The sequence below is a fragment of the Astatotilapia calliptera genome, chromosome 12 (assembly GCF_964374335.1).
Source record: "Astatotilapia calliptera chromosome 12, fAstCal68.1, whole genome shotgun sequence".
Lineage (NCBI taxonomy): Eukaryota > Metazoa > Chordata > Actinopteri > Cichliformes > Cichlidae > Astatotilapia > Astatotilapia calliptera.
In genome coordinates this window covers 1,970,899-1,989,799 of record NC_137433.1, presented here as the reverse complement: position 1 = coordinate 1,989,799, position 18,901 = coordinate 1,970,899, and the positions used below count along the sequence as shown (strand labels likewise).

The 18,901-nt window shown below is 41.5% G+C and overlaps 1 protein-coding gene across 3 annotated transcripts in view; it reads left to right on the top strand.

The window, feature by feature from the left end:
* Window positions 1-18,901, top strand: part of LOC113033322 (whirlin-like) — a 61,930-nt gene that overhangs the window by 11,102 nt on the left and 31,927 nt on the right. For all 3 annotated transcript variants that reach the window (XM_026187010.2, XM_080309095.1, XM_080309094.1), the window contains exon 2: window positions 14,759-14,935. In XM_026187010.2, the coding sequence (XP_026042795.2) occupies window positions 14,759-14,935 (177 nt within the window). The remainder of the gene's footprint in view (window positions 1-14,758; window positions 14,936-18,901) is intronic.

The following is an 18,901-nucleotide window of genomic DNA, read 5'->3' as shown; positions in this document are numbered from 1 at the left end:
GTTGCCACTGGGGTCTATTTTCTCACGGTAAAAAATTTTCATTTCACTGTTTTGCAGATGACTTGGAGATCTATCCATCTTTAAACGCAGGGACATGTGGATGTCTGTAAATTTTTATTTAAATTAAAACAAAACAGAAGTTGTCATATTTGGCACCTTCTTTAATAATCACATTGACAGCGCTCTTGGCCCTTTATCTTCCTATTGTAAGTCAAATGTTAAAACCTTGACTGTTCCTTTAAACTGTGTAAGCAGGTGAGCACAGTAGTTCAATCAAGCTTTTTTCATTTAAAACAGCGAGCCAAGGTAAAATCATAGCTTCCAGCTAACGTGTTTGAACATGTTATTCATGGTAAATGAATTGATTCTTATATAGTGCTTTTCTTCTCTCCCAGAGCACTCTAAGTGCTCTACAACATGCCACATTCACACAAGCACTGCCTTCTATACTTTCTTTAAGTACTAACTATCATTCACACTCTGATAGATGCTTCAGAGTGTGAATGATAGTTAGTAAGTAACAACTTGGGGTTAATATCTTGCCCAAGGATATTTGGCATGCAGACTGGGGGGAGCCAGGGATCAAACCACCAACCATCTTAACATTAGATGACCTGCTCCATCTCCTGAGCTACTCCCACCTACAGTATTCATCTGTTCATTAACTGCAGACTGGACTGCTGCAATTCTCTGTGCTTGGGTTTGGACCAGGCCTCTATTTATCGTCTTTAGCATCTGCTAACTGGCACAACAGAAGGAGCATATTACCCAGTTTTGGCTTCTCTACATTGGCTTCCTGTTCTGCACAGGGTCCAATTTAAAATGTTACTTTTTTAATCACTTAACGGCCGAGCCCTTTCGTACCTGTCTCAGCTCCTATTTATTTATGCTCCAGGAAGAACGGTGAAGTCCAGGTCAAAACTAACCTTAACTTTTCCACGGTCTAAACTGAAATCTCGTGGTGACAGAGCCTTCTCTGTGGCAGGCCCTGGACTGTGGAGTAGTCTTCCCCTCATTATTAGATCTGCACAACCACTTGACCGTTTTAAATTGTTACAGAAGACACATTTTGGGGCGATCGTGGCTCAAGAGTTGGGAGTTCGCCTTGTAATCGGAAGGTTGCCGGTTCGAGCCCCGGCTTGGACAGTCTCGGTCGTTGTGTCCTTGGGCAAGACTCTTCACCCGTTGCCTACTGGTGGTGGTCAGAGGGCCCGGTGGCGCCAGTGTCCGGCAGCCTCGCCTCTGTCAGTGCTGTGGGTGTGGCTACAATGTAGCTCCATCACCAGTGTGTGAATGTGTGCGTGAATGGGTGGATGTGGTGTAAAGTGCTTTGGGGTCCTTAGGGACTAGTAAAGCGCTATATAAATACAGGCTATTTACATTTTATGTTCTGGCTTTTAACACACGTCCTAAATATTTTGGTAATAAAACATCTTGGTTTTAAAAGCCTTATTTGTTGTTGTTGTTTCAGTTGTTTATATTTACTTATTTTATTTATTTATCTATATTTTACTGCATCATTGTTGTGCATTTTATTTATTTTAGTGGTATGTTACATTGTTAAGCACTTTATGCAGCATAGACTGCTGGTAATGTGCTATATAAATAAACTCGACCTTGACCTATTAAGTGAGATTAATTTCAGAAAAGTATGTGACTCAGGCTTTGTTTTGTTTTTTATTATATAATTCAGCATTTTCTTAAAGGGTTTGCACACAATAAAACCACTATTTTATTTGACATTTATTTGACATTTATTTGACATTTATTACTGTTCTTCGCTGGTTTAAACATGCTGTGGTGGTTTTGTATATCTCATAGTAAACATCAGAGGGAATCCATTTTTGTGGACTCAAAACTATTATACGTTAACAGCAGATCAGATGTTGTGAAATCTGTGAAAAGCACTTTGAGTCTTTATTGCAGTATTTTCTGTGTGTTCAGCTTGTAGTGATCTTTGAGAGCAGCAGCATGTCTAACTTTGGCAAGTGTTTGAATTTATTTTTAAACAATGACTCTTTCATTCTACTTATATGTGGAGAAATAACATTACATAATCACAATCAGATGACTTCACAGGCACCGGCCTTCGATGAGCTCCCAAAATAGCAGCTTTTCAAATGGAGGAGGAGGAGGAGTAAGTTATCCTTTGCTGTCAGCTTGATAAGCCCAAAGTTATGTTACTGTCAAGGGCCCTTGAATGCAGCTCTCTATGCAAAGCACATATTCTAAGTAACAGACATCAGTGTGTGGGCGAAACCGAATTGATTCAGTTCCCTGAAGAGAGAGGCAGCAGTCTGACATCATGTTCTGTTGCTACAAGAGATCGGAGAGCAGGACCGTGGTCACAGTATTGCACGATTGTGTGATCAGCACAGGCGGAGTGATCTCCAGGATCCAGTTGTTTTCTACAGAACATTTTTTGTAGGACTTATTTCAAATATTAGACATGAAAAACTAAATATGTTTTTGTAGGTTTGAATTTTTATACTTAAAAAAGCAATCTATTGCAGATTTCTCTGTCACAGACCCACCATCTGACAACTTTATTGTAATATATATATAGAAAAAATACTCCTCTCACTCCTGTAGTCTTTATCCCTCATGCTCAGATCCTCTACCAGAGGCCTGGGAGCTTGAGGGTCCTGCAGTATCTTAGCTGTTCCAAGGACTGCGCTCTTCTGGACAGAGATCTCCGATGTTGTTCCTGGGATCTGCTGGAGCCACTCGCCTACAGGGTGCTGAACTTGGGATGAAACCCTCCATTCATAGTCAGGAGTTTTCTGGTCTTGATGTCAGTAGCTTTGATCTCGTCCTCTGGCCTCCTTATTATCCCAGCAGGGTGCCTGATCACGGGCAGGGTGTAGGTGTTGATGGCCCGGATGTTGTTCTTACCGTTCAGCTGACTCCTCAGGACTTGCCTGACCCTCTGCAGGTACTTGGTGGTTGCAGCTTTCCTAGCGGCCTCTTCATGGTTCCCATTTGCCTGTGGGATCTCCAGGTACTTGTAGCTGTCCTCTATGTCTGCAACGTTGCCTTCTGGTATTTCGATCCCCTCAGTTCTGACTACCTTCCCTCTCTTCGTTACCATCCGACTACACTTCTCCTAGTGCTGTTCGATATAACGATATATATCGGGTGACGATATAAAAACGTCTATCGTTTCATTTTACGCTATCGTTTGTTTCGTGGTGTCGCAAAATAAACTGTTTACAGCAATATTGTGTCATGGTTCTGATGGTCACTGTAGTGGCTGTAGTCATTTATTAAAGTTCTCTATAACCACACTACGGACGGACAAGCGCCTGTTTTCATGCGTTGTCGTTAGCAACAACGACGGCAAAACCATCGCGTGTCCGCTTGTTTATGTTCCACATAAACTTTTCACAATAAAGCTCAAGATCCTGTTGAGACTTTTCAAAATAAACTGAATCACGTGAAAGATGCAGATTATTTACGGATGAGAAGCAAAAGAGCCGCCAGGTGCTAAAAAATAAACCTTAGACTCAAACGTTAGAACAGGCTTTTCCCCGCAGCACGCCGTGTAATAAATACTCACAAAGAAAACGGCGCCGTTACAACTTATGTCTAAAGATGTATCATTTCATGCATCGTTAAAACACTCGACTCCAGCTACATGACGCCCAGCTGGAAACACTTCATGCAAGTCGAGCTGCCCGAGATTCACCGAATTTACAGAAAATGTTAAATTTTTGTGATTTATATCGTTATCGGGACGATAGATGTCTTATATCGGGAAATGAGATTTTGGTCATATCGCACAGTCCTAGTCATGGTATCCTCATTTGCTCTGTAAGCAAACTGATGAGGGTCGTGGGAGGGGTTTAGACAGCCTCTGATATGCTGAGACACTATCTGCTCAAAACAATTCCTGACTACAGACGTGAGGGCTACAGGTCTGTAGTTGAGGATGTCTATACCAGTCTGTATCAGCCTCAAACTGAGCAAAGAAGGTGTTGCACTCCTCTGTGAGTAAACCTGGATGGTTTTAGTCACTGTCACATTCTCTACACAGCACTTAATGTAGAAGAGCACAGACTGAGCGAAAGTCTCCACGTCAAGATGTTCAAAGATAGACCTGTCAGCTCAAACCAGTCCTGTAGCTGGAGCACTCACTAAAGTTTCTCACCAGTTCCCTGTATTTCAACTCCTGCCCACCTGCAGTATCATCACAGAAATTCTCCAGGTAGGATGTTCTGCTGTTGCACTGGAAATCGTATGAAATCTTAGGAATGTAGAATGATGCCCCCCCCCCCAGCTGTACAAACTGAGGGCTCTCTTACAGTCAGCAATCCAGGAGACAGTAGAAGTGGTGACACCCATCCTGAGCACCTTGTGGTTGGATGGTATTAATGTCACTTTAATACTATATTTGGTATCAGTGCGTCTTTACACTGGCTGCCTGTCCATTTTAGAATCATTTTAAAATTGTAACATTTCATTGTTTGCTTTTAAAGTTTTAAATGGCTCCTTCTTACCTGTCAGACCTACACCGATACACTCCACAAAGGTCTCTCACATCAACTGACCAGTCACTCCTTGCTGTCCCCATGTTGAGACTGAAACACCGGGGGGACCGAGCTTTTGCTGTTTTGGCCCCCAAATTATGGAATAAACTGCCCTCCATATTAGGCTGGCCCCAACACTTGAAATCACTTTTAAAAACACACCACCAGCAGTTTTCATCAGCTGTTGGTCCCCCCACCCCCATGAAAAAAGCCTGTGAGCACCATAAAAGCACAGAAAAATTGACTAAGGTCCATAGTTTTTAAAAACTAACATTTTAAAAACATTATCTACAACTATAAGAAACTATGTAGAAAAACACAAGAAACTGCAGGAGCTGCAGCAGCAAGCTGGCACTCTCACAGCAGACTAGGTGTGAATGCATATTTATTAGTTTATATATTATTTGTTATAGAAAACGTACCAAAGAAATATTTGTTTGGGAATGTCATGCTCAAAGAAGTCCTGCCATTAATTAATTCTTCGATCTTAAATATGATCAACTATCTCTAATAATCAGCTATGTACCACAGGCCTTCAAGCTGGCTGTAGTTAAACCTTTACTCAAAAAGCATCTCTAGACCCAGCAGTCTTAGCTAATTATAGGCCAATCTCCAACCTTCCTTTATATCAAACATCCTTGAAAGAGTAGTTGTCAAACAGCTAACAGATCATCTGCAGAGGTTTATTTGAAGAGTTTCAGTCAGGTTTCAGAGCTCATCACAGCACAGAAACAGCTTTAGTGAAGGTTACAAATGATCTTCTTATGGCCTCTGACAGTGGACTCATCTCTGTGCTTGTCCTGCTAGACCTCAGTGCAGCGTTCGATACTGTCGACCATAATATCCTATTAGAGCGATTAGAACATGCTGTAGGTATTACAGGTACTGCGCTGCAGTGGTTTGTATCATATCTATCTAATAGACTCCAGTTTGTGCATGTAAATGGAGAGTCCTCTTCACACACTGAGGTTAATTATGGAGTTCCACAGGGTTCAGTGCTAGGACCAATTCTGTTTACATTATACATGCTTCCCTTAGGCAGCATCATTAGAAGACATAGCATACATTTACACTGCTATGCAGATGACACCCAGCTCTATCTGTCCATGAAGCCAGATAACACACACCAATGAGTTAAACTGCAGACCTGGATGGCCGCTAACTTTCTGCTTCTTAATTCAGATCAAACTGAGGTTATTGTACTCGGCCCTGAAAAGCTTAGAAATATGGTATCTAACCAGATTCTTACTCTGGATGGCATTACCTTGGCCTCCAGTAACGCTGTGAGGAACCTTGGAGTCATTTTTGACCAGGACATGTCCTTCAATGCACATATTAAACAAATATGTAAGACTGCTTTCTTCCATTTGTGCAACATCTCTAAAGTTAGAAATATCCTGTCTCAGAGTGACGCTGAAAAACTAGTTCATGCATTTATTACTTCCAGGCTGGACGACTGTAATTCATTATTATCAGGAAGTCCTAAAAACTCCCTGAAAAGCCTTCAGCTAATCCAAAATGCTGCAGCAAGAGTCCTGACAGGGACTAGAAAGAGAGAGCAGATTTCTCCTGTTTTGGCTTCCTGTTAAATCAGAAATCAGAAATCAGAATCAGAATACTTTATTCATCCCGAGGGAAATTAGGGTTACAGCAGGCAGCACGCTAATGGCGCATGCGCACTCACAAAGGAACCTTCTGACCAACTTTACACAAACATCACATTGGGGAGACATGTCAGAAAGGTAGGCTGATAGGAAAAAACAACGAAAATACACTACATGAGGTAAGAGGAGGAGAAAAAAAACTCCACTCAGACTGAGCTCCTGGTGGGAGAACAGTTTGATAAAAGAAAAAACACCTCAGCACAAAAGCACATGACTATCAATACACCATAGAAACACGAGACAAGCAACAGGGGTGGGTAAAGGGTAAGAGAGAGCCGGCGTAGACAGCGCATCCGGTCCTGCAGCATCTGCGCTGGTCCAGTTGACTGCTATCTTCCCCGGTAGGGCACAAGCATCGAAGGCGTTGGAAAGGGAGGGGGGATGAGTGTGTACATATCAGTGTAAGTGTGTGTGTGTGTCCAGAGTTCAGCGGAGACAGTGTCCTTCGCACTATCAGGCTAAGTAAACAGTCTGCCAGCCAACCCAGGTGGCCTTCATGGGACGGGAAGAATAGTCATCACACAGTCGTTATCAGGGAGTTGTTTTGGTGGGCTCCAGCCTTGGGCCTGCAGCTGGCGCCGTGGTGTCTGAATGTTGAATATTCAGGATTCAAAATCCTGCTCCTCACATACAAGGTCTTAAATAATCAGGCCCCATCTTATCTTAATGACCTTGTAGTACCATATCACCCTATTAGAGCACTTGGCTCTCGCTCTGCAGGCCTACTTGTTGTTCCTAGAGTATTTAAAAGTAGAATGGGAGGCAGAGCCTTCAGTTTTCAGGCCCCTCTTCTGTGGAACCAGCTTCCAGTTTGGATTCAGGAGACAGACACTATCTCTACTTTCAAGATTAGGCTTCAAACTTTCCTTTTTGCTAAAGCATATAGTTAGGGCTGGACCAGGTGATCCTGAATCCTCCCTTAGTTATGCTGCAATAGACGTAGGCTGCCGGGGATTCCCATGATGCATTGAGTTTTTCCTTTCCAGTCACCTTTCTCACTCACTATGTATTAACAGACTTCTCTGCATTGAATCATATCTGTTATTAACCTCTGTCTCTCTTCCACAGCATGTCTTTATCCTGTCTTCCTTCTCTCACCCCAACCAATCACAGCAGATGGCCCCGCCCCTCCCTGAGCCTGGTTCTGCTGGAGGTTTCTTCCTGTTAAAAGGGAGTTTTTCCTTCCCACTGTTGCCAAAGTGCTGCTCATAGGGGGTCATATGATTGTTGGGTTTTTCTCTGTATCTATGAAGCGCCTTGAGGCGACTTTTGTTGTGATTTGGCGCTATATAAATAAAATTGAATTGAATTGAATTGAATCTGCAGTTCAGGTACACATACATGTCTGTGGGCTTCAGAGAGACTGAGGCAGCAAGAGAAAGAGAATTCAGATGCAGCAACTATGATAGATGAAGTGCAGGAAAACAGCTGGCATGGCAGATTAGAGATGACAGTCGACACATCTACACACACACAGACACACAAACAGATAGTGCCACGTAGCAGAAGAGAAAACCAAATCAAAGCAGCCGACTACAAATTTAGACTATTGAGAAAGATTTACACATGTGTGTGTATTGCTGTTGGTACACACAAACACACTACACATGTTTTACTAATGTTCATTAGATTAAGCTTTAAATTTAACATGCAAGTAACAACTTGAGCTGAGCCAGCGAATCGATATAATTATGAATGAAATAATACTGGTATAGATTTATTTAAAAATAATTAAATCCTGCATGAATCAAGTTGTTTATTTGTTGTGTTTTGTTTTCTCCAGGCTAGCATGAAAAAACCATCAACCATGAAACCTGATGAAAAAAGGATTTAAATGATTTGGACTTTTCTTGGACCGTTTCAGATTTCTTATTCTGCAGAAAGAGTAGAAAACAAACCGACACTTAAGCATGAGCAATGCTTAGAGGCAGAAGTAGTGATTCAGTCACAATTAAGGGCCCTCACTGTGGCCCTTATAATCTGAGTGACCAATGCTGACCTCGGCACTGTCATTTTGTCCTGTGAATCACCTCGCCTCCAGCATAAAATTAAATCCATTTTATCATAGAAACATTTCCCTTCTTTTTCTCTCTTTAACCACCTACCCATCCAGCCCCATGCAAGGGCTGCTAAGAGCTCCTCTTCCACCCACTCCCTCACAGTTGAAGCATTGTGGGGAAGCATATATAGCTCAAATTGCACTTGAGTGCCACTTGTCTCTGCTTGTTACAGCACCCATCTTTGATTCTTTCCTGCTCTGGATGGCTCTGAGCTTGCAGAAACACTGAGCTCAGAATAGAACAGCTACTTCTGCCTCAGCACTGCTATGATGCAAGGCTGAACAAAGAAAAGTGACTCGCCCGCGGTGACATACTTTGTTATCCAGCATTTTCTGTCTGCCATTTGTTAGTGAAGCTCTAGTTGCAGACCACTATCAATCTCTGTAGCTTAACTGGGTCAGTTATTTTATTGTCTGTGGAGAAGTCTAATTGTCAGGGCTGGCTGTGTTGCTGGGAGAGTTGGACCCAGAAAGCAGGACTCGAGGAGTAACAAGAGGAGTAAAGTAAAAAGAGGTTTTATTATCGATGGGACATTGAGGCTCCGAAGCCTGTTTCGCGCTTTTTTAGCGGCTTGTATCAAATTGTGATCATGTGACTGATAACGTTTGAGGCCTAATATGTCACAATGAAAAACTGGAAGTGAGGTGACTGATTCCAACCTTTACCACTGCTTCACTCATTACAAGGAGATGTGAGATGCTTCAAGCAGACTAATATAAACAGTAACAGGATAACACATTTAACACTAGCACTGCCAGAAGGTTTCATTTTGACCCGGACCTGTAACATGTGCAGCAATGGCAAAGACACCATTTTTTGAAGAGGTTAAGTTTGTAATGATAAAACTAGTTTCACAGCTGGCTACAAAAACAGAAGAAACACATTTTAAAGCCCTTTACTTCCTCCGCACTGCTTTTCAGGCCTTCACTTTTTATTTAATGTTTAGATGCGTTTTGAACCATCTGCCCAGTTCAGCTGCACAGCACAGCCAGCGATAACACACTCACCTTTGCCAAAAAGTTAATGTGTGCCAAAAATAATTTCAGATATTTCTTTGGGTTTTTTTTATTATCTCTAATGTCTTTGCTTATGTTTCCTGTGCCTGTACTCAAACAGACGAAGGGCTTAGCTTATATAAAGGTTATGAAGAAAATGAAGTTATGAAGGGGTTCGCTTATAAAAAAATTACCTGTTTTGCAAATATTTTTATAACCCGTTATTGCACCTGCTTTTCTGTTCTGCATTATAGTCAATCCAGTAATTTTCGTCCATTTCAGATATTTGCATAGAACAGTTATCTTCTTCCCTCTTGCCCAGGTCACTCATGAAAAAGACATTTTTCATTTTTAAAAAGAACTCAACAAGGAAAACATACTGGGAGGGAGGACACAACCACACAGGAGAATGTGACAAAAAGCAAGGGAAGGCTGAGGCAATAGAGACACAAGATACAGGGAAGAACAGATACCAAAATAAAACGGGAAACTACTGACACTGAGATACAGACTAAGTTACGACAGCAGAGAGTAATCACAGGAACAAGCTTTAAGCACAAGATTAATAGAGGCTACTACACCAGGCAAGACTCCAAGTTCAGGTTGTGCAGGTATGCCCCTGAGACAATCCAGCACATAAAAACAAGGTGCAAGATGCTAGCAGGGAGTTACATGGAACTAAGTGACTAGCATAGTACAGGAACATCTCTGCCAAATATGGCCCACGGACTAACCTCTCGGGTGCTTGAGAATGACCGAGCCAAAATCCTGAGGGACTTCCAGATACAGACAGAAAACCTGCTAATGGTTAAACAACAGGATGTAGTGTTGGTGGACAAGCAGAGGACGTAGCGACAGTTAGGTGATAGCAACATAAGGAAAAATGAACATTAGAAGAAACTGCAGGGGCTTAGAGAATACCTAGAGAAGATGTGGAATTTGAAGGCAACGGTGGTCCCTGTGGTACAAATCCAACCTGAAGGGCATATTTACTGTCAACATTTAATATTATCCCTTCAATTTCCAGCTTCAAACTCATGAGCCTTTTGGACACTCTCGTCACAATCCTGTTTATATCCTCTTTCTTCTACCAACACCATGGTAGAACAGCTTGAATCTGCCTCCAGTGCTCCTGGCCTTACCTCCCGTTTATCTGGTTTTACACAGTATATTTAGTTTTCTTCTCTCCATCATGTAAGCCAACCCTTTCCCTTTATCATAGTCATAGTTCCTATCATCAGGGACTTTAAATGTCCTTTCCCACTTAACAAACCTTCCTCTTCCTTTGTCTTCAGCCAGTGGTGGCACAGTTTCCACTGGCTGTTTTCCACTGGATCCTAATGGGAATATTAGCATGCTTGAAATAGTGTCCTTTCTCCTTTGGGCATTGATGTACTGCCCTGTTGACCTGGTCTCCTGCATGTCTATGAAAGTTTATAGAGAGGGTAAAAGGTCTTAGCGTTTGATCTTTTTAAGGGTCCACTGTGTTGCACAGCATACACTATATGGTTTAGGTTGTGCTTTGTCCTGGAGAGGAACGGGTTTCATCTGAGGGCTTTGCTGGTTCTGAACTTCACTGTGACACTTGGAGAAAATTCTCGAGTTTATCTTATAAAGTTATCACATAAGGGAAAACAAAGTTGTTCCTTTTGCCTCCCTGGTTAATTACTTTTTGTGTCAGAAACTAAAGTTTCTGAAAACATATTCTTTTTTTGCTTTAAGAATACTTAATTACTCATCTAGTCAAGTTGAAAAATTGTCGAAGAAGTAGGCGTATACTGTCAGTCTACAAGCAAGAGAACAGCTCCATGAACAGTTGATTGAAGGTAGTAGCATTTTTAGGACTAGCAGAACATTGCAAGCCATGAAACACCATATAACAGACAGACTGAAGCACCCATGGCTTACCTGTTATCGCACCTGAAAGAGACTAAAAGATCTTAACATCCAACCTTGTTGTTAAAAGTGGTACAGAGTGCTAAAACAGAGTGCAGCATGTGCAAACACCAAGAAGCCACTAATCTAAAAGAATGTCTGACTTTAAAGTTATGATTTAATAAAATAAATTGCATTGATTATATTCTGATCAGCAGACACGGAGTTCTGAAGAGAAAGGGTCGAAGAAAGCATTTCTGTGCAACTGGATTAAAACCAAATTATGTGGACATGGATGTTCATGTAAGAATGAAGTGAGGACAAATCTGAAGATAAACTGCATGAGCTGAATGAAACATTAAGTGTATTCATATGTGATAGATTCTGTTCATCTGGACGTCTGGAGTTTCATCACTTATCGAAGTGACTTCTTCTTCTTCTTGGTGTTCGCTCTGTGTTGTAGCGTCCTGATGACGCCCAGTTTGTGCTCCAGTGGATGATGAGAGTCAAACCTTAAATCCTGACCTGTATGCGTAGGTTTACGGTACACGTCAGCTTTGTGTCATGGGGGGCAGGGCTATGGTTCCCCCCACTGTTATTACCTTTTTTTGCTATGGTCTGCCCCGTTAGTATAACAGTTTAACCTGTGTTGTGTTATTCAGTCATTTCTGTTAGTGTGAACATACTAATGCACAAGGAAAAAAAGAAAAATAATTCTCTGTAACTTATTTCAAAAAGGAAAGCTTTTATATAGCCCAGTCAGAGCAAATCAACAGTATAAATACCACATATCTCTCGCCTAGTTCAGTAAACACATCTGCAATCACGGGGAAGTCTGCTAACTTGATAGCTGTGCAGGTGACAAGCATCAGCACCCTCCATCACCCACAGATGGTCGCTGCTGAATAGGCTGGCTGTTCACAGAGTCCTGTATCAAAACACATTAGTGGAAACTTGAATGAAGAGAAAAGGTGTGGTAAGAAAAGTTTCTGAGACAAAAAATTTACATGTTGGTTTGTTAAGAAGCTGATTCAGGAGCAGGTGACAGGTGAAGATGGTCCAGTTTGGTGGCACTATGGTGTTGGAAGCTGAGCTGTAGTCCACGAAGAGCATCCTCATGTAGATCTTCCTGTTCTCCAGATAGGTCAGCTCTCACTGAAGGATGATGGTCGTGGCATCCCCGTTTGCTCTGTAAGCAAACTGATGAGGGTCGTGGGAGGGGTTTAGACAGCCTCTGATATGCTGAGACACTATCTGCTCAAAACAATTCCTGGCTACAGACGTGAGGGCTACAGGTCTGTAGTTGAGGATGTCTATACCAGTCTGTATCAGCCTCAAACTGAGCAAAGAAGGTGTTGCACTCCTCTGTGAGTTTTAGGCTGCTGTCGGGGGTTGGGGGGCTTGGATGCCTCTCCACACCTGGTGGGGGTTGTTGTCTCTGAGGAAGCCCTCCTCAGGTTGGCTGTAGAGAGAACTGTCCCTCAGCCTGAAGGCTGAGTTATGTGTTCTGATCAGAACCAGGACTTTACTCGTCATCCAAGGTTTTCGTTTAAGAAAAACCTGGATGGTTTTAGTCACTGTCACATTCTCTACACAGCACTTAACGTAGAAGAGCACAGACTGAGTGAAAGTCTCCAGGTCAAGATGTTCAAAGATGGACCTGTCAGCTCAAACCAGTCCTGTAGCTGGAGCATCATCTGGTCATGTTTTAATTTGCTTGTAGGGGTTTGTTTCTTGAGGGGGTGGAGGCAGGGATGAGGAGTGGAGAGAGGTTGTAAGATTGTCCACAGTGGCAGAGGGATGTTGCACTGATGCTACTGTACACACAGTCCAGTGTCCTGTCCCCACTGGGGACACTTAAACATGCTGGTGGAATTTGGGGAGTACAGATTTCAAACATGGCTTATTAAAGTTCCCAGCAACAACATGGACGCCCAACAGGTCCCTCTCTGCTGTTCACTTATAATAAGTTGGAAGTGGTTGGGTGCTAACGTTAGCATTCGGACGAATGTAAACAATGGTAACTATGGTTAGTGTTAGCTCATGAGGTAGATAAAATCGCCTGCGCTGAATGGACATGGCCTGGTTTGGTTTCGCCGCTGGATTGGATAGACAGCTCTTCATCCTTGCTCTTGTTTCCTCTCCCTGCACTGTTTGCATCACTTGCTGAAATAACAAATGGAGCGCCCGGTCGGTCCAATCTGAAGTAAAGTCTAGGTTCAGGCAAAGGACGATGCCTGTTAGTTCCTGATGACTGAAAGTGATCAGTGCGTTGCAGGAGGATGCAACGAAAAGGCAGAAGAAACATAAAAAGTGCACAGTAGTTTGGAGCTGCAGGGGACTTTGAATTCAGCTCAGTTTTATATAAAGTTATATTGTTTATGATGGTTTGTTTTGTAATGTTTATGTTTCCAAATCACAACAACAGTTGCTTCCCAGTGTTTCTCCTTCACTCACCCCTTCATGTTTATATATCACTTTGAATGGAATCATTAGCTATTGTAAATCTCTATTATGAATCTCCGCTGTCTACGTCTCCTCACCTCCATCAGTCAGAGCAGATGGCTGCCTGGTTCTTCCTGTTAAGAGAGTTCATTGGTAACATTAAGTTCATGTAGACATGTAGTCCCATGTATACAGTTTTTAGTTGTGTAGGGTCCACAGTAGCAAAAAGTAGCAAAAATATATTGAATAAAATAGTAATAATGCAAACTTTTGTCTGTATTTGTGTTGTTGGTGCTCAGCCACTGAAAATACATGACTCAGAAAATACAAAAGATTTCATTGTAGTGAAGATAAACAGAGTGTTAAAACAAGGAAAACTGGCCATAAAAGCCATTATTTGTCCTTCATGTACATGCATGTTTTGTTCTTTAATGTTTTTGCTTCCATATTTGGTCTTGTCCCGTTTCCTGTTCAAACATATACATAGTTTAACCTCCATCAGACCAAGCGCTGTTGAAATATTCAAACAGCATCATGTTATTGTGTCTTTCACCTGCACACTGTGTATGAGAAGCTTGCCCTGTTTGCAAATGTGTTGTTCAGTTATACAAACTGTGTTCTTGCCCATGGAGTTTGAACTTCTTGTAGGTCTTATAAAAATGAACATTTAAATCCATTTTTTGGATCCATTTTTCTCCGTCTCTGGTCTCAGCTCCTGTCAGTTGTCGGTGTGTTTTAATGTCACCAAACAAAAGCTCATCTTGAACAGTCTGAACTTCTTCAACTGATGCTTCAAGGTCTCATTTGTCCTCTATCTGCCACTTTTTGCGTAATCTACAGTAAAACAAACAAACAACAAAAAGCTAACAGTATGGCATTGTTTACATACAAATCAAATAGCTGATTAGTCAATTATCAATTTTCTTTCGTCTTACTTGACTCCAAATGTTTTCAGAGATGTCAAATTCCTTAAAATGTATTTTTCCGGTGACTAGTGGAATTGGACGGGTGAAATAAGAGCATACGGAGCCCTGATTAATCAGAGGCCAAACTTCTCTGCAATAAAATATTACATTCAGGGTCGCTGTTTATTGAGCGTCAAAATAACATGAAATAACACACATGTGAGGGTATAAAGTCTGCTGTTGCACGTTAATGGAATCTGCAACGTCACTGTCCTTGGAATACAGGTGCTAAAAGGATGCAAGACGCTGAACATGTCTGTGTGCTCCATGGGACCGACTCCTGGCGGCTACATCACCAATAATCTGTACAGCTGGGTGGACCCGCAGGGCCGGAGTGTCTCCCCGCCACCTGATAGCCAGGAAGACAGTCAAAGGCACGGGCACAGGATGGAAGAGCGAACGGTAAGAACAAAGTGGAATTGTGTATTGGTGGTGAAATATGGAGGACCAGCAGATTGAAGTATACAAACACTTGAGACTGTTGTCACTGGAAACAAAGATGTTGCGAGAGTTCTTTTAAAGCAGCTGTCAGATCCAGAACTATTTATCATCAAGGATTTATTACCAGGTTTTTGCAGTGGTCCTCCTCCTGCGTCTGACAGCAGCAGCTTGGGGCTGCAGTATATTCCTCTAAGGTCCTCATGACCTTTGCTGCCGACATTTTGAAAGACAGACTCATCCTAAAATAAAATCACCCAGCACAGGTCTTTCATCCAGTGACTGCTGGCAAAGAAAAGGTTTGCTCAAAATGACTCACCAAAAAATCAATCCTGTTACTTTGCATTGTAACTCTACATTGTCATTTGCTGTTCCCATAGTAGACCAAATTTGAGAGGATGTCACTTTTATATGAGTGTAATTATGTGCAAAGTCTGGAAAGAAAACCAGTGAAATTACTGAAAGATGTTAAATGTTTGTCAAAGCTCTCACTTATAGAGAACACCATTGTTGAAGATGCTTTCTCGGGGAAAACAGACATTCATGTTTGAAAGTCTTTAAACTGAATCTTTCAGAACTCTGGTCTCTGCCGTCATGCAGTGTCTTCAGGTCTACACACATGCAGGCAACATGTGGGTGATGGCAGCATTGAAAATCAACTACGTATAGACAAATTATCCAAAAGTTCCTCAATCAGTATAAATATAAGAAAACGTAATAAATGAAAGGAGAAATAAATTACTTTATGTTGTTCACTTCATACTATGAGTAAAGATGTACATACTTGGACTAACCTTGGATTACATGATATTCAAAGTCTTACATTGGAGCCACAGAGTCACAAAGTTCAAATGTTGCTATTTTAAAGCATCCAGCCTGCAGCAGAGAGTGAAAGACGATCTCGTGTCTGAATTCAAAACAAATCTAAAGATGTATTGAGAGCACAAAGTAAACTCATCAGGTGAGTGTTTTCACAGTCAAGTTACTCATCCTGGTAATATGTGTAAGAACAACCTGTACTGTCACCAACTGTATTTATCCTGCAATATTACATTTATTACAGTAGATATCCAAGGCTGGATTTTTCTCAGCTATAAGGTCTAGCTCTAAGTCAGCTGGGATAGGCTCCAGTGCCCCCAGTGCCACCCTGAAAAGGATAACTGGAGGTGGATGGATGGATAAGGTGGAGGTCCATATCGCCTGGCAAGAAAATTTGTCAAGAAAGTTGCTTTGACAGCAGGCTGTCTACAGTCCTACTGATCATCAGAGACCAGCTCAAAATGGACAGGTTTCAGATTATGGTCTGTTTCCTTTTGATGAAGACCCTAGAAAAGGCCTTCGGTTGGAGTCTGGAAGGATCCTGGACTATTACATTCTCCACAATGGGAATTATTCGTGAATACAAGAAATGCAGAGACCACAGAAAAATAAAATGCTGGATGGAGCTTTTAACACCATCATGGTGAAAGACAGTAGAAGAGCTGTTTGTGATCATTTTGCTCCGTCCTCATGAGTGAGTGCACGCAGTGTCCTCACGAAGTGCAAGAGTGCACCTGCCACAGAAGCGAATCACCGCCCAAACACCAACTCATACCAGTGTGATGAAAAAGCTGCACTGCATTGGGCAAACACTGGAAATGGACTCTCGGTGATGTAAGAGGCATCAGTAGAATTCAAACCTTTCAGAGAGTATCTGTCATTCAGTTTTCTTTGGTTTAAATCAGTGAGGATGAATAGAAATCACCTTCACATAGGGCTGTTCGATATAACGATATATATCGGATGACGATATAAAAACGTCTGTCGTTTCATTTTACGCTATCGTTTGTTTCGTGGTGTCGCAAAATAAACTGTTTACGGCAATATTTGTTCATGGTTCTGATGTCACTGTAGTGGTTATATTCATTTCTTAAAGTTAACTCTTTCTCTTATATTTAATATAACCACACTACGGACAGACAAGCGCCTGTTTTTATGCGTTGTCGTTAGCAACAACGACGGTAACACCATCGCGTGTCCGCTTGTTTATGTTCCACATAAACCTTTCACAATAAAGCTCAAGATCCTGTTGAGACTTTTCAAAATAGTCACTTGGATGAGTGACGAAACGTTTCTCCCACAAAACGCTACGTCCAGAAGAACAGAATCAACTTTTGGAGATTTACTTTCCTGGATGATTGCACGTGCATCAAGACTTTTCAAAATAAACTGAATCACGTGAAAGATTATTTACGGATGAGAAGTAAATAAGAGTAAAAAAGAGCCGCCAGGTGCTAAAAAATAAACCTTAGACTCAAACGTTAGAACAGGCTTTTCCCCGCAGCACGCTGTGTAATAAATACGGCTTATGTCTAAAAATGTATAGTTTCATGCATCTGTTAAAACGCTCGACTCCGGGTGAAGGATGCAGAGCTGGAAACACTTCAGGCAAGTCGAGCTGCCCGAGATTCACAGAATTTACAGGAAATGTTACATTGTTGTGATTTATATCAGGATATGAGATTTTGGTCATATCGCACAGCCCTACCTTCACAATTACTATGTAAGTAATTCAAATCAACACGTTGATATTCTTAAATAAAGTTGCTGGGGCAAAATATCAGTCACAAATCTCAAAAGTTTCTCTTCCCATCTTCATTTTTCCTCCATGGATAGATGACTCAAATAGTTTTGGATCAACACGGGTGTAAAAAAAGAAAAAAGCAACTCTTTTTGTCCTGTAGTACTACAGACTGTCCAGTATTGGCGTCTTTAAGGAGTAATCTTTTGCCCTCCAGCAGCAGTATTAGTAGTAGCACAAAGCACAGCAGTGCAGTGTGGCTGTGAGCTTTTTGTCACAAGTTTTGATGTTCAATTTGACCTGTTCAGCCTTTATACTAGAGATGGCACCATACCACTTTTTTATGTTTGATACCGATACTGTATATCAGATTGGTCCATCTCTACTATAACCCCACTTTTTATCTTGTGTCAGCTTGCATGGTCTCCCTTCCTTAGTGGCAGACTGTTGAATTGGGTGGTCTTCATGGTCTCTAAAATTATATTGGTTTGCAGAATAAACTGATCACTTACTATATGCCCAACCATTGTAATCTGAACACCGAATGAAAACAAAATCTAATACATAGACAAGACAGTTCACTCAGTGAATAGTTTGCTATTAGAGTAGACACAGATGAGTATGCAGACCAAGGGCTGTTTGTCCACCTCAGGTCACTGAGTTTCAGAGCTTCTGCTTCTCTGATGGAAGGATATTCAGATCAGTGTCTTTCCAGAAATAATGTTTAAATCCACTTTGGTTAACTGACTGAAATGAGATCAACTAGTTAAAAAAAAACAACAACAACAGCATTTTCTAATGGATGGGTTGTAATGTATTACAAGTTAATTTGGTTATTGTGTCGTTAACGTTAATGTGTTCACAGTTGCTACTTAGTTAAATCAGAGATTCTCTCACAGTGCAGCATTTCAATTCCTGAATGAATCATTAATGGACTGCAAGGCTCCAAATGTTGTCACAACTATCTCACTTACCTACCTGTGATTGGCTGAGGGCATACAGCGGGTAGGCTAGTGTGTGTGTGTGTGTGTGTGTGTGTGTGTGTGTGTGTGTGTGTGTGTGTGTGTATGTGTGGCCTGTGGAATTCAAATAGAGACCCATTGCTGCATCATGTTGCACATATATGAAATCTATAAATGATGTTTTGATTGAATGATTACTGGTTTAAACATTGTAACAAGTGTGAAAGATGAATGGACTGGCATTTAAATAAAGCTTTTCTACCTAAGCACTCAAACTATCCACTGCCAGTAAATCAGGTATCTCACCAGCAGGGGGCAAAATGGAGGAAAGATAATGTCATCTGAATTATTTAATATAGTTTTAGCTTGTATTGAAATGATGGGTGGGAAAGTTGTTGTTTCTAATAT